This window comes from Nyctereutes procyonoides, unplaced genomic scaffold (assembly GCF_905146905.1).
Source record: "Nyctereutes procyonoides isolate TBG_1078 unplaced genomic scaffold, NYPRO_anot_genome, whole genome shotgun sequence".
Lineage (NCBI taxonomy): Eukaryota > Metazoa > Chordata > Mammalia > Carnivora > Canidae > Nyctereutes > Nyctereutes procyonoides.
Window position 1 is genome coordinate 42,183,557 of NW_026575131.1, and position 10,124 is coordinate 42,193,680.

At 60.1% G+C, this 10,124-nt stretch overlaps 1 protein-coding gene across 1 annotated transcript; it reads right to left on the reverse strand.

Annotated features, from left to right (window-relative positions):
* Nucleotides 1-97: 97 nt before the first annotated feature.
* Nucleotides 98-8,868, reverse strand: TMIE (transmembrane inner ear). The gene is made up of 4 exons (XM_055343968.1): nucleotides 8,627-8,868; nucleotides 5,223-5,340; nucleotides 1,702-1,851; nucleotides 98-1,373 (listed from the first exon to the last, which is right to left on the reverse strand). The coding sequence occupies exons 1-4, from the start codon at nucleotides 8,720-8,722 to the stop codon at nucleotides 1,273-1,275; spliced, it is 465 nt and encodes a 154-aa protein (XP_055199943.1). The 5' UTR covers nucleotides 8,723-8,868; the 3' UTR covers nucleotides 98-1,272.
* Nucleotides 8,869-10,124: the final 1,256 nt, after the last annotated feature.

A 10,124-nucleotide genomic window follows, 5' to 3' on the forward strand; every position in this document is an offset into this window, starting at 1 on the left:
CTCCACATGTATGATCTGGGGACAGGGCATCCTGCAGGGTTATCTCAGGTCACTCAGGTAGGAGAAGGCACTCAGCTTTATTTACAAATCTCTGCAGGCTGCCAAGGCAGAGGCAGCGTGAGATTTTCCAGCAGCTCCCCCCACCCCCACCCGGGCTCAGGAAACTCTGGTGTCTCCTTAGTTTCCAGGCCCAGATTCTGAGCACTATCTGGAAATCCCTCTGCATGGCCCCTCCCCGAAGATTCAGTCTTTGGGTGGTGGTTGGGCCTGTACCCTCTGGTCAGTAGTGATTCTCTGAGGCGCTGTAGTTGAGACAGTAGAAGAGGAAGCTGTGTGCTGTTCTGCTCAACAGGTGGAAGGCTGGTTGCTGCCTCAGCCCCTGACTGCCCTCTGAGGTGGTCTCCTAGGGCCCCGAAAACCCCCACCACCTCAAAGGGACCTCTGGCACAGATCAGCGCTTCCCTTGGCTTCTTCAGGATTCCCTGGTCCCCCAAGATGGGGCCCAGCTACCAGCCTTCTTCCCTTCTCCCTTTGGCCCGTTGGCCTCAGCCTTCTGCATCCCTGACTGACCCCCTACAGCCCCAGCCCTGAACCCCCAGGCCTCACGCTCTGCCTACAGGCAACCTCAGCTCCAGTGCAGTGCAGCTGCCCATGGTACATGGGCACATGGTATCTGCTGGGCTGAAGTTCTCCTGTCTCCGGGCAGCTCTATTCACTGCCCCGGCCAGGACCCCTGCTGGGCCTGGAGTGGTTCCCTGGCCACTAGGGCTGCTATCTAGAGAAGTCTGAGAGCCTCGTGCTGCCACAGCTTCCCCTAGCCACAGCTTCCTCGCGGCCAGCCCGGGTGTGGCCTCACACTCTAGCCCATCCAGTTCAGCCATCTCCTCCCAAGAGAGCCCACTTCCCATCACCCCCGTAGAGCCACTGCTGTTCCCGGCAGAAGGGACAGAGGCGTGCGTCTGGGTGGATGTGAAGCCACTCTGGATCTGCAGGGGGGAGCAGTGGCCCAAGACGACCTTTGCTGAGCGGCCATGTGGCTGAGGTGAAAGGAGCGGAGTCCAGGCTGGAAGGCAGGACACCAGGTGCAGTCCTGTCCCTGCCCCTGATGGGCCATAGGGATGGGGCTGCAGCAGCCTCCTCGGAGCCAAGAAGAGGGTGTTCTGTAACCTCTGTGGTCCATGGATGACCTTGGAGTCCAAGATGCCTGGACCCCTACCAGGACTTGAGCACCAGGGCCAGCCAGCTCCAGTTGCCACCTCTAGGAAGCCCTCCTCATTTCTCCCCTTTCTTCTTCTTGGCCTCATTCTTCTCATCCTCCTCTACCTTGATGGCCACTGTGTCCACACTGTCCTTCTTTTTCTTCTTTTTATCCTCTGTAGGGTAAAGGAGAGGTGGGTAGTAGGGGTGAGGCAGGGTCCTAGGGCCCAGATCAGATCCTCCCGCCTCCAGCCCTTTGCTCCTTCCTTCCAAGCCTCTCCTACCTGCAGAAGAGCTCCTTGCATTACCTGCCTCATGCTGGGGCCCATTTCTGGGCTCTGGTCTCCAGGGACAGGGCTGACTCCCCGTCCTGAATCTAATGCAGGCAGAGGGGAGGCGCAGGGCCACCCTTGGTCAGTGGAACTGAGGAGCTAACTGGCTGGCCCAACTGAGACAGGTGGTGGCAGGGGGTGCGAGGGGTGCTGGGGCTCCTGGTTCACTCACCTCCGGGGATCTCTGTGAGCTCATTGAGGGGTGGCACCGTCTCCAGCTTGTCCGTGTACATCTTGGCGGCCTTCCGCTGCAGGTACCGGGCTTCAATCTCCTTCCGGGTCCGTGGCACGCGGCAGTTGAAGACACAGCACAGGGTGATAACTGTAGGGGGGTTGGGGTGGGCTTGGCCAAGGCTGGAGCTCAGACACCCACCCCAGGGATGAGACCCAGATCTCGGACCTGTCCTCACCTACCCACGGATGCCTCACCCAGGAGATGCTGGCTGAAGGCTCAAGACCCCTGTGGGCTCTGGGGTTTCCGAGCCCTCTCTCCTGAGCCGGGCCAACCTCAGGCAGTCGCACCAGGGGCCACTCTCAGAAGGGCCTTGCACTTGGCTTAATGCTCTGCTGTCACTGTTCCTAACGGTTTCTGACCAAGGGGTCTCACACTTTCATTTTGCACAGGCCACCAGGTCATGTCATTGGTCTGGCTTTCTGGCTAGACCGAGGCCCCTGGAGGGCAGGGCAGAGGCCTGCATGGTGACGGTGGCAGTGACAGTGACTCAAGCTCCAGCTGCCCCAAGGCTGTCCTGTGTTCCCACCCAGGGCTCCTGGAGCTCCCTCCTTCTTCCTCCCCAAGCTCCTGAGAGGAGCTCAGACAGTGGAGGACATGCCAGTGTCCTCCTCATCCTCCCTGAGGACAAGCCTGGGCTTCTCCTGGCTGCGAGAGCCCACCAGCGGGCACAGACCCTGCCCTGGGGCGTTCACCTCAGACAGTTATTCCAGGGCGGTTTTCCGGCTGAGGGCAGCTGTGCCCACGCGAGCTGGGCCAGAGAACGGAGCTGCCCTGTCTAGTGTCAGGCAGGGTAGGACAGGGCTGCCAGGACCCGGCTGGACTGAGTTTATTTTTCTAAGGCCCCACAGTCTGACCACCTTGGCCCCGGCCTCAGGGGAGGGGACGGGGCTGCTTCCTATTATAAATCAGATGACAAGACATAACTTCCTGGCAGACTTCTGGGGGCATGAGGGCCAAACAGGACAAGCCAGGCCTATTTTAGGGAAGATGGATCAGGCCAGTGTAGCCAGGGCTGGAGCACTCTTTGGGGTCAGTTTGTGTAACCCCTTCAGCCAAATCTTGTGGCCCCACTAAGTCTTGCCCAGATTCACAGAATGAAAAAAAAAAAAAAAAGAAAGAAAGTATGAATGCATGAATGCATAAGACAATCTCAAAGCCTTTGCTCCTGAGGATGGAACGGGACTCCCCAAGGGATGGGTGGGGGTGGCTGACAGCATCCAGGACCTCTGGGGGGCTGCACGAGACCTCAGCGGTAGGTCTGACTCTGCACTGCTGTGAGGGGTAAATGACGAGCTGTTCTTCTTCGAAGAGCCAGGTTCTGGCCTCCTCAGGCCCCTGTGTGTACGTCTGTGGCCCCGACCCTGCTGGCTTGGGCCACCTCTCCCAGCCACCCGCCAGGCACGTCCTCGCGCTGTGCTTACTCAGGCTCTCCACAAAGGCTGGTCCCAGGCACTGCGAGGCCGAGGCCGGCGGGGCTTCGAAGGGAGCTCAGCTATTGGCACCTAGGAGCAGGGTTCAGACACCACCCCTCACCCCAGGCCTGCCCCACCCAGCCTGGCTGGTCACTTCTCTTCAAAGAAGGAAGAAAAAACAAAAACAAAAACGATGTGTCTTGGATGGAGTTCCAGGGCCCGGACAGGGAGCTAGAATGTGAGTCCCCAGGCTGGAGGGACCTCTAGAGGCACCCCCATCCAACCCCCAGCCCCTCCACACAAGGTCTTGGGGTGATACGCCACTGACAGTGGCACCACCTTGGCCCAAGCACACTGGGAAGCAGGAAAGAGGCTTCCTCCCCAGCACGTGGGGCTGTGATGTCCCCACTCCCTAGGGCTCTGCACGGAAGGCAGCGAGTGGTGACCAGCTGCGCAGAGGGCTTTGGGACTTTCAGTCTTTACTAGGGAATCGAATTGAGGAGTGCGAGCCGGTCTTTTTCTTCATGTTCAAACTCCTCTTTGGGTCCAAGCTAACTTTGTGTGGCCCTGGGCACCTTCACCATCCGGGGCTGAGCAGAGCCTGCAGAGGCCATTCTGTGTTTAGAGGCCCTTCAGTGCCCTCACTCCTGCTCCCTGGAGTTCCCCAGAGAGGCTTCCTGGCCCTGCACCCTACTCTGTTCCTTATAGGCAGATGCTTCCCTGAACCCTGCCTTTTGGTGACGGGATGGGAGGTGGGGGGGGCATGGTTTCCTCTCTGGACACCTGGAGTGGGGCGGCAGGCACGACCAGCTGGCTGTAGGGCCTCCACTGAGAAGCCTGATGGGTTCTTGTCCTGGCTAGGAATGAAATGCAGCCTCTTGCTCAGATCCTGCTCCTACCCCAGCCATGATGATACGGTGATGGTGGGATGTGCATATTTTCCCACAACAAGGGCCTTTCTGGTGCCAGGAGAAGCACATGTAAATCAGATGTCCTTGTCTCCCTTGGAGTCCTTACATCTGGGTGGGCCCTCTGCTGGGGCACTGCCCTCCAGGGGACCTCATCCTGGGACAGCTCCAGCTAGCACTTAAATGCCATTTTGGCTCCCCTGACCTGGGATGCACTCCGTGAGAGTCCTGTAGGGGTTCCTGGAGACCTTGCGTGGAAGCCGTTTCCTCCCACCTCTGCCTACACCACCCACTCTGCCTGGAATGCTTCTCCAGCTGCCTACCTGGCAAAACTGCACAAGACCTCCCGAAAGCTGCAGCTAAGAGGACCCTTACCTCTGTGAAGTCTGTGCAGGGGAGTGGGTTTTCTTTGCTGCCTTGCCTGCCTCTGCCCCCATCCTTTGGTGGGTGAGAGCTTTCACCAGACTCTACGTTGTACCCTGGCGGCCTCCTCCATCCACCGGCATCTCTCTGCCCCCTTTCCCCAACTCCCTTACTCTGGAAGGGCTGAAGGGAGCACGCCAGGCCCATTTCTGTTGTGAGTTTGCATCAAGCAACACCCAGTCCCAGGAGAGGAAGGGGGCTCCTGCTTTTAATCGAGGTGGGTGTGAGTCATTCCAGGGGAACGGGATTTGACAAGGCACAGTTTGCAGCCTGGGAGCCACATCTGCCGGGCGTCTGGGGAGCCTCTGCGCTGAGCTGTGGCCAAGGATGGCCTTGCTGGGGCCTCTGGGTGTGGGCCCTTTAAGCTGGCCAAGCTGCAGGAAAAGCATCAGGAGGCCAGCGATAGGGAAAAATGACACGTCCTCATCCTGGTTCAGTGGAGTCCCCTGTAATTACCGTAATTGCCATGTGGCTGTGTCCCAGTTGGGCTGAATACTTCAGGTCACCACCAGCCTGTCAGCCCTCCACAGGGACTTTGTGTAGATCAGGAGGTGCCAGAAACCACAGCGGGCCTCCTGCGGGCGACTGGCCTGCTTGCAATGCCCGGAATTGCTGTTCTGAGCCCCTGGGGGTAGTTTGGGGGGGTAAGGGGGTGGTGCAGGGTGTTGCTGTGCTCCTGCCGGGTGTCGGGGGAGGGAAGGGAGCAGCTACTCACTGATGGACAGCACGAAGAGCGAGAAGATGCCCACCACGTGCCAGAGGCGCATGTCCCAGAACACCACCGTCTCCTTGGTCAGCGGGGGCGGCTTGGGCTTGGGCGGGGCCGTGCTGGGCTGCAGGTTGGGAGAGAGGGAAGTGAGCCAGGCAGCAGCCAGGAGCTGGGGCTGGGCAGAGAGAGGCCCAGGTTTGAGGGAGGACTCAGCCCAAGTGTTCCAGAATCTCCTAGAATCAAGTGTCGTAGACATTCACGGCCACCGCCCTGGACCTTGGCAAGTTCCAATTTAGAGCCACAAGAAGAAAGCAGAGCCCCAGAAACATGGAGCCAGGGACCTGGGGTACAAGGGTGCCTGGGGATAGTTGGGGACACCAAGACCTGGAGGGCCAAAGGTAGATGGCTTGTCCCACTCAGGTTCAAGTCCCTGCTGGGCAGCCTGCTCGTCTCTCCTCATCTTCCAGTCCTGGGCCCCACAGGCAGATGGGGTCTCAGGACCAAGGCCAGAGACAAGGCGACGCCTGTGCTGTCCTGGGGACTTTGCTCCCAAGCATCCTCCGTGTGTGTGGGGTGTGCGTGTGGAGCCGGACTCAGGGCCCGTGGCTCTGCTGCCTGGCCAGGACTCGCACCCGGTGACCTCAACTGTTGCCCATCCTGCCAGAGTCACCTCTTCTGACCAGAGGCTAGGCCAGAGTCCTCCCAGGACAGGCCTGGGTAATTAGTCTGCAATGAGACAGCGGCACCTAGAGGCCAAAAGTTATACGCACAGCCTGCCACCTCCCACCCCGGCAGGGAGATGCCACCTAGCCCTGGGAGTCTAGTGTAAATGGGCCTGGTGGGTCTGCGCAGGACCCGTCCCTAACCTGACGGGCTGAGAAGGACATGACCCTATCTCTGTCACCAAGTTTGGCTGAGGGATGCGGTGGGGGAGGTTAGCTCTCAGAGGGAGAGAGGACCCCGGGGCATCCGTGGAATTGACTGTCTTCTGATTAACCGAATAAGGACAGACCTGGAGTCTCTTCTGCTCTCTGGGAAAGAAAGGCAAGGCACAGCTCAACCACCTACCCAGTCTTTCTCCTGATCCACGAGCATGGGTTGGGCACCTACCACAAGTCAGGGGCTTCCTCATCGAAAGGACACCGCCCTGCAGCATGTGTTGGGGACACTCAGAGAGGACCAGCAACCCGTCCCAGGTAATCTGTGCGCTTGGGATTCGAACACGATTCCCCGGGTATTTTCTCTTAACCAGGGTAAACTGGGATGGGTGACTTCTTTCTTCTAGGTCTCAGTGTCTCCATCTGTAACCTGAGTGGGGTGGTGCCAGGGCTTTCTGGGAAGCTCTCTCTACCCAATCAGAGTGGGAAAATTGAGGAGATACCCCTCCTCAGCATCATCCCAGGGGCCTGACACATGCCCCTTGATAGGGTCAGACACATGTATGTGGGGTCGAGGAACATGTGTGTGGGGTCAGGCACATCTGTGGGTTTGGGGCACATGTGTGGGGGGTTGGGACACCTGTAGGGCTGGGCACATATTTGTGAGTACAGAGCACACTTGTGATTGGAGTACGTGTGTGGTCAGACCTAAGTCTGCAGAGTCAGGACCAGGGTCTGGGCAGTGGTGGGGCCCCCGATCCTAAGGCTCAGGATGTTTGGTCCGGCTGGGCTGTATGGCTGGAAGACTCTGAGGTCTCAGATTCTGAGCCTGGGCAGCTGAGAGCCCACTTCTGACACCTTCTTGTTCTAGCCCTGTTCTGAATGGAACTGATCTTACAATCTCACCCTGATAGGGATCTTGGATAGAGGGTAACAGTTAACAGTGGGGCATCTCTGTGGTCAGCAGTGCTGGGGGTCTGAACTCCAAAGCTCGGGAGCCCCAGCCTCTCAGATGGAGAAATGATGCCGGCTGCGGTGGGTGGTGCTGTGGACTCCAGCCCTTCCCTCTCTTTCTGGTGCTTCCCTGGATCCCCTGGGCTCAGCCAGGCCCTTGCTCAGGCTGTAGGCAAATGGCAGGCAGATGGGCTCCAAATGCAATTTCCCTCGATAAGCAAGGAGATGTTCTCCTGGGGGCTGAGGAGAAGAGTCCTTGGCTCAGAACTGACATGACCCCCACCCTCAGCCTTCTTTCGCACCCAGACCAGCTCAATTTCTACACCTGAGGCCTTGGGGCAGCCAATGGACCCCAGGTACACTCCATGGGGTTCCAGCCAGCCTGGCTCCCCTTACAGGGCCACTGGAGCTGACATCTGACTCCCGCCCAGCCTTGTGATCACACCCCCTGGTCAGCAGCAGGGACAGGCTAGTATTGGGGTTCAGGGTTCTGTCTTCGTGTCCCTTGGACCCTCAGGTTCAGGGCTGTGTCCTCCGAGATCCTCAAGATAAGGCTCTGTCCTCCCTCTCCCGACCTGTTCCCTGGCACCTGTCTCCAAGGGCCTAGCTGTCTATTGTTCTTCTGTCTCTCTGCCCTCTTCTCTCTGCTCCTGCCTGCACAGGTCTCACCCCCCACCCCCCACTCCTCCCTGGCCCTGCCTTTTGGGCCTTCTCCCTCTGGCCTCATGCTCCAGATCTGGTCCGCCCCTTGGGGTCCCCTTTGCGGCTCAGCAGGAATGAGTTATGGAGGGCCAGGGAGGCTGCAATGGCCTCCACTCTTCCCCTCACAGCCCTTTCTGGCCCTAGCCAAGCCCCTGGTCGACCACCCCAGCCACCCTCCTCACCTCTCTTGATGGGCTATCTGAGCAGCACCCCCAGCTCCCCCAGTTACGTGCCCTCTTCCAATTTATCCTCCTCCTTCCACCCCAGGACTCGTCCACAACTCTCCCCTTGCTCAGAGACCTTTGCTGGCTCTCCATCATCACCAAGGCCAAGGAAGACCCCCAAGTCCCCGGGGTCTGCCCTGCCCACACCTCCCCTCCAGGGCCAAGTGCTTCTTCGGGGAGTTGAACTCAACCCACGGCTGCTCTATAAAGGGTCTCATCTTCCTGCCCCGACCCTCCAGATTCCCAAGGCTCCGTCTCCCCCATTAGGCAGGGGACCCCGCAGGATCTCTGGCAGCAGAAGCTTTTTCCTCCAGCGGACCCTGATACCAGGGACTAGATGTCCCCCATCAGACTAGAGGTCACTGACACCAAGGACTATGCCTTCCCGCCCCCTCCCTCGCTCCCCCCATTAGACCTAAGGCAAGACGGCAAAGCTGTACCCCCAGTCGGACTGGGAATCCTTGGGGTCAGGGTGAGTCTCCCAGAATCCATGTCCCTGAAATCAGGGGCAGTGCCCTCCGGTCAGACCAGGGACCCTGAGATTGGGGTCCGCACAGCCGGGAGCGCTCAACCGCCAGCCCCGGGTCGAAGGGCGCCCCCCAAGCCCCGGCCCCCCCGCCCCGCCCCGCCCGCCCCGCCCCGCCCGCCTCACCTCCACCAGCTGCGCGGCGACCCCCGCGAGGCAGAGCCCCAGCGCCGCGCCGCCCAGCGCCCAGGGGGGCCCCGCGCCCCGCCGCAGCCCAGCCATCTTCGCGGCCGCAGGTGGGGGCCCGCCGAGCGCCGGGCGCGGCTGCCGGCTGCCGGGGTGACTGCCCGGAGAGCCGCGCAGGCCGCCAGGGGCATCACTTATTCATCGTCGGTGTCTGGTTCCCGGCCGCCCCCACCTCCCGGGGAGTCCGATCGCCCTCCCTAACGCGACCCGGGGGTGGGGGGTGGGGCCGAGGGGTGGGAGCCGGGGCGGGGAGGAGGGAGGACCCGCAGGGGGCAGGTCCCCGAACAGCCGGTTCCCACCTTCCCGGGCCCCACTCGGGCCTCAGTTTCTCCATCTGGGGCAAGGGGAGGGGCTAGGATCTGCTGATCTAGGAGGCCCTTCCCAGTCTGACGTTCTGAATTTGAAAAACCCTACTGGACCCGGGCTGGTGGTGGTGGAGGAGGGGTGGAGGTGGGGGGAGGGGGGTTGGCAGGCAGGTCGTCATAGTGACAGGCGCTCAGGGATGTCCTGGGCTTTCTGGGCTGGCTTCCTGCCCAGAAACGGCTCTGGTCACTCTGGACACCAGAGCTAGAGGGGGGGATGGGGACCAGGGGTTGGTATGGCCAGTCTCTAATTGCGGGTGCTATGGAAGGTTCCTGAAAAAGCCAGCATCTGCTGCCCCGTGGGACCGGGAAGTCTCCACCTGGAAGGGCGGGAGGACCATTTTCTGACTCTGGCTCTGAGCCTCTGCCCTAGTCTGAGCCCCAATTTTTACTCCAGTCTGAGTTTGACCTCATACAGAGCCTGGCCCACATGTACTCTGATCCTCACTCCAGGAGGAGCGTTGATAACCCAGGGATGGAGGGAGGGTGTACCTGAGGAGCTGTGGAGACTAGGAGGGCTTTGGAGGAGGAAGAGGAGGAGGAGGAGGGAGATCTGGGGTGGGGAGACTCCTCTGGTCCATCCTTCCTCCTCCCTTTTCCTCCCTCCCTTCCTTCCTTCCATTGTTATTTATCTCCTGCCTGCTGAGTGCTGGAGAAGCAAGCAGCCCAGGTGTTGGAGCCCTGCATTCTTCATCACTAGGGACACCAGTGGAGCAGACCGAGGGGCTTTGGGCATTGGGCCCACCCTCAGAACCAGGGATCCTGTAGATTCAGAGCCTGGGGCTGGAGGGGATGGGCAAGGACCAGGGTGAGCCACAGCAGAGAGCAGAGGGCCAGCTGTGGACACCCACAGGTGACAGGGCTGGGCGATCACAAGGCAGGCAGAAAAACAGGAGAGCCACTGGTGAAGGACAGCTGGGCCAAGGGATCCTCAACAGTGGGTGGTAAAGTCTGGGGGCTGGGTGAACACGGTCATCCCATCCTCCCCAGGCCTGTCCTAGCCAGGCAAACAGGAATTCTACTAGAGCTCAAGTCACTTGGCTGAAGTTCCCACTTCCTCATGCCATCTGTTGTAG

Bases quoted from the DNA above. Each gene is read 5' to 3' on its own strand.
- TMIE (XM_055343968.1), bottom strand. From the start codon at position 8,722: ATGGCTGGGCTGCGGCGGGGCGCGGGGCCCCCCTGGGCGCTGGGCGGC. The intron at 1,852-5,222 runs GTGAGTAGCTGC...ACCCCCCTACAG, and splicing joins GCTCTTCGTGCTGTCCATCA to TTATCACCCTGTGCTGTGTC. The intron at 1,374-1,701 runs GTGAGTGAACCA...TTTACCCTACAG, and splicing joins GCTCACAGAGATCCCCGGAG to AGGATAAAAAGAAGAAAAAG.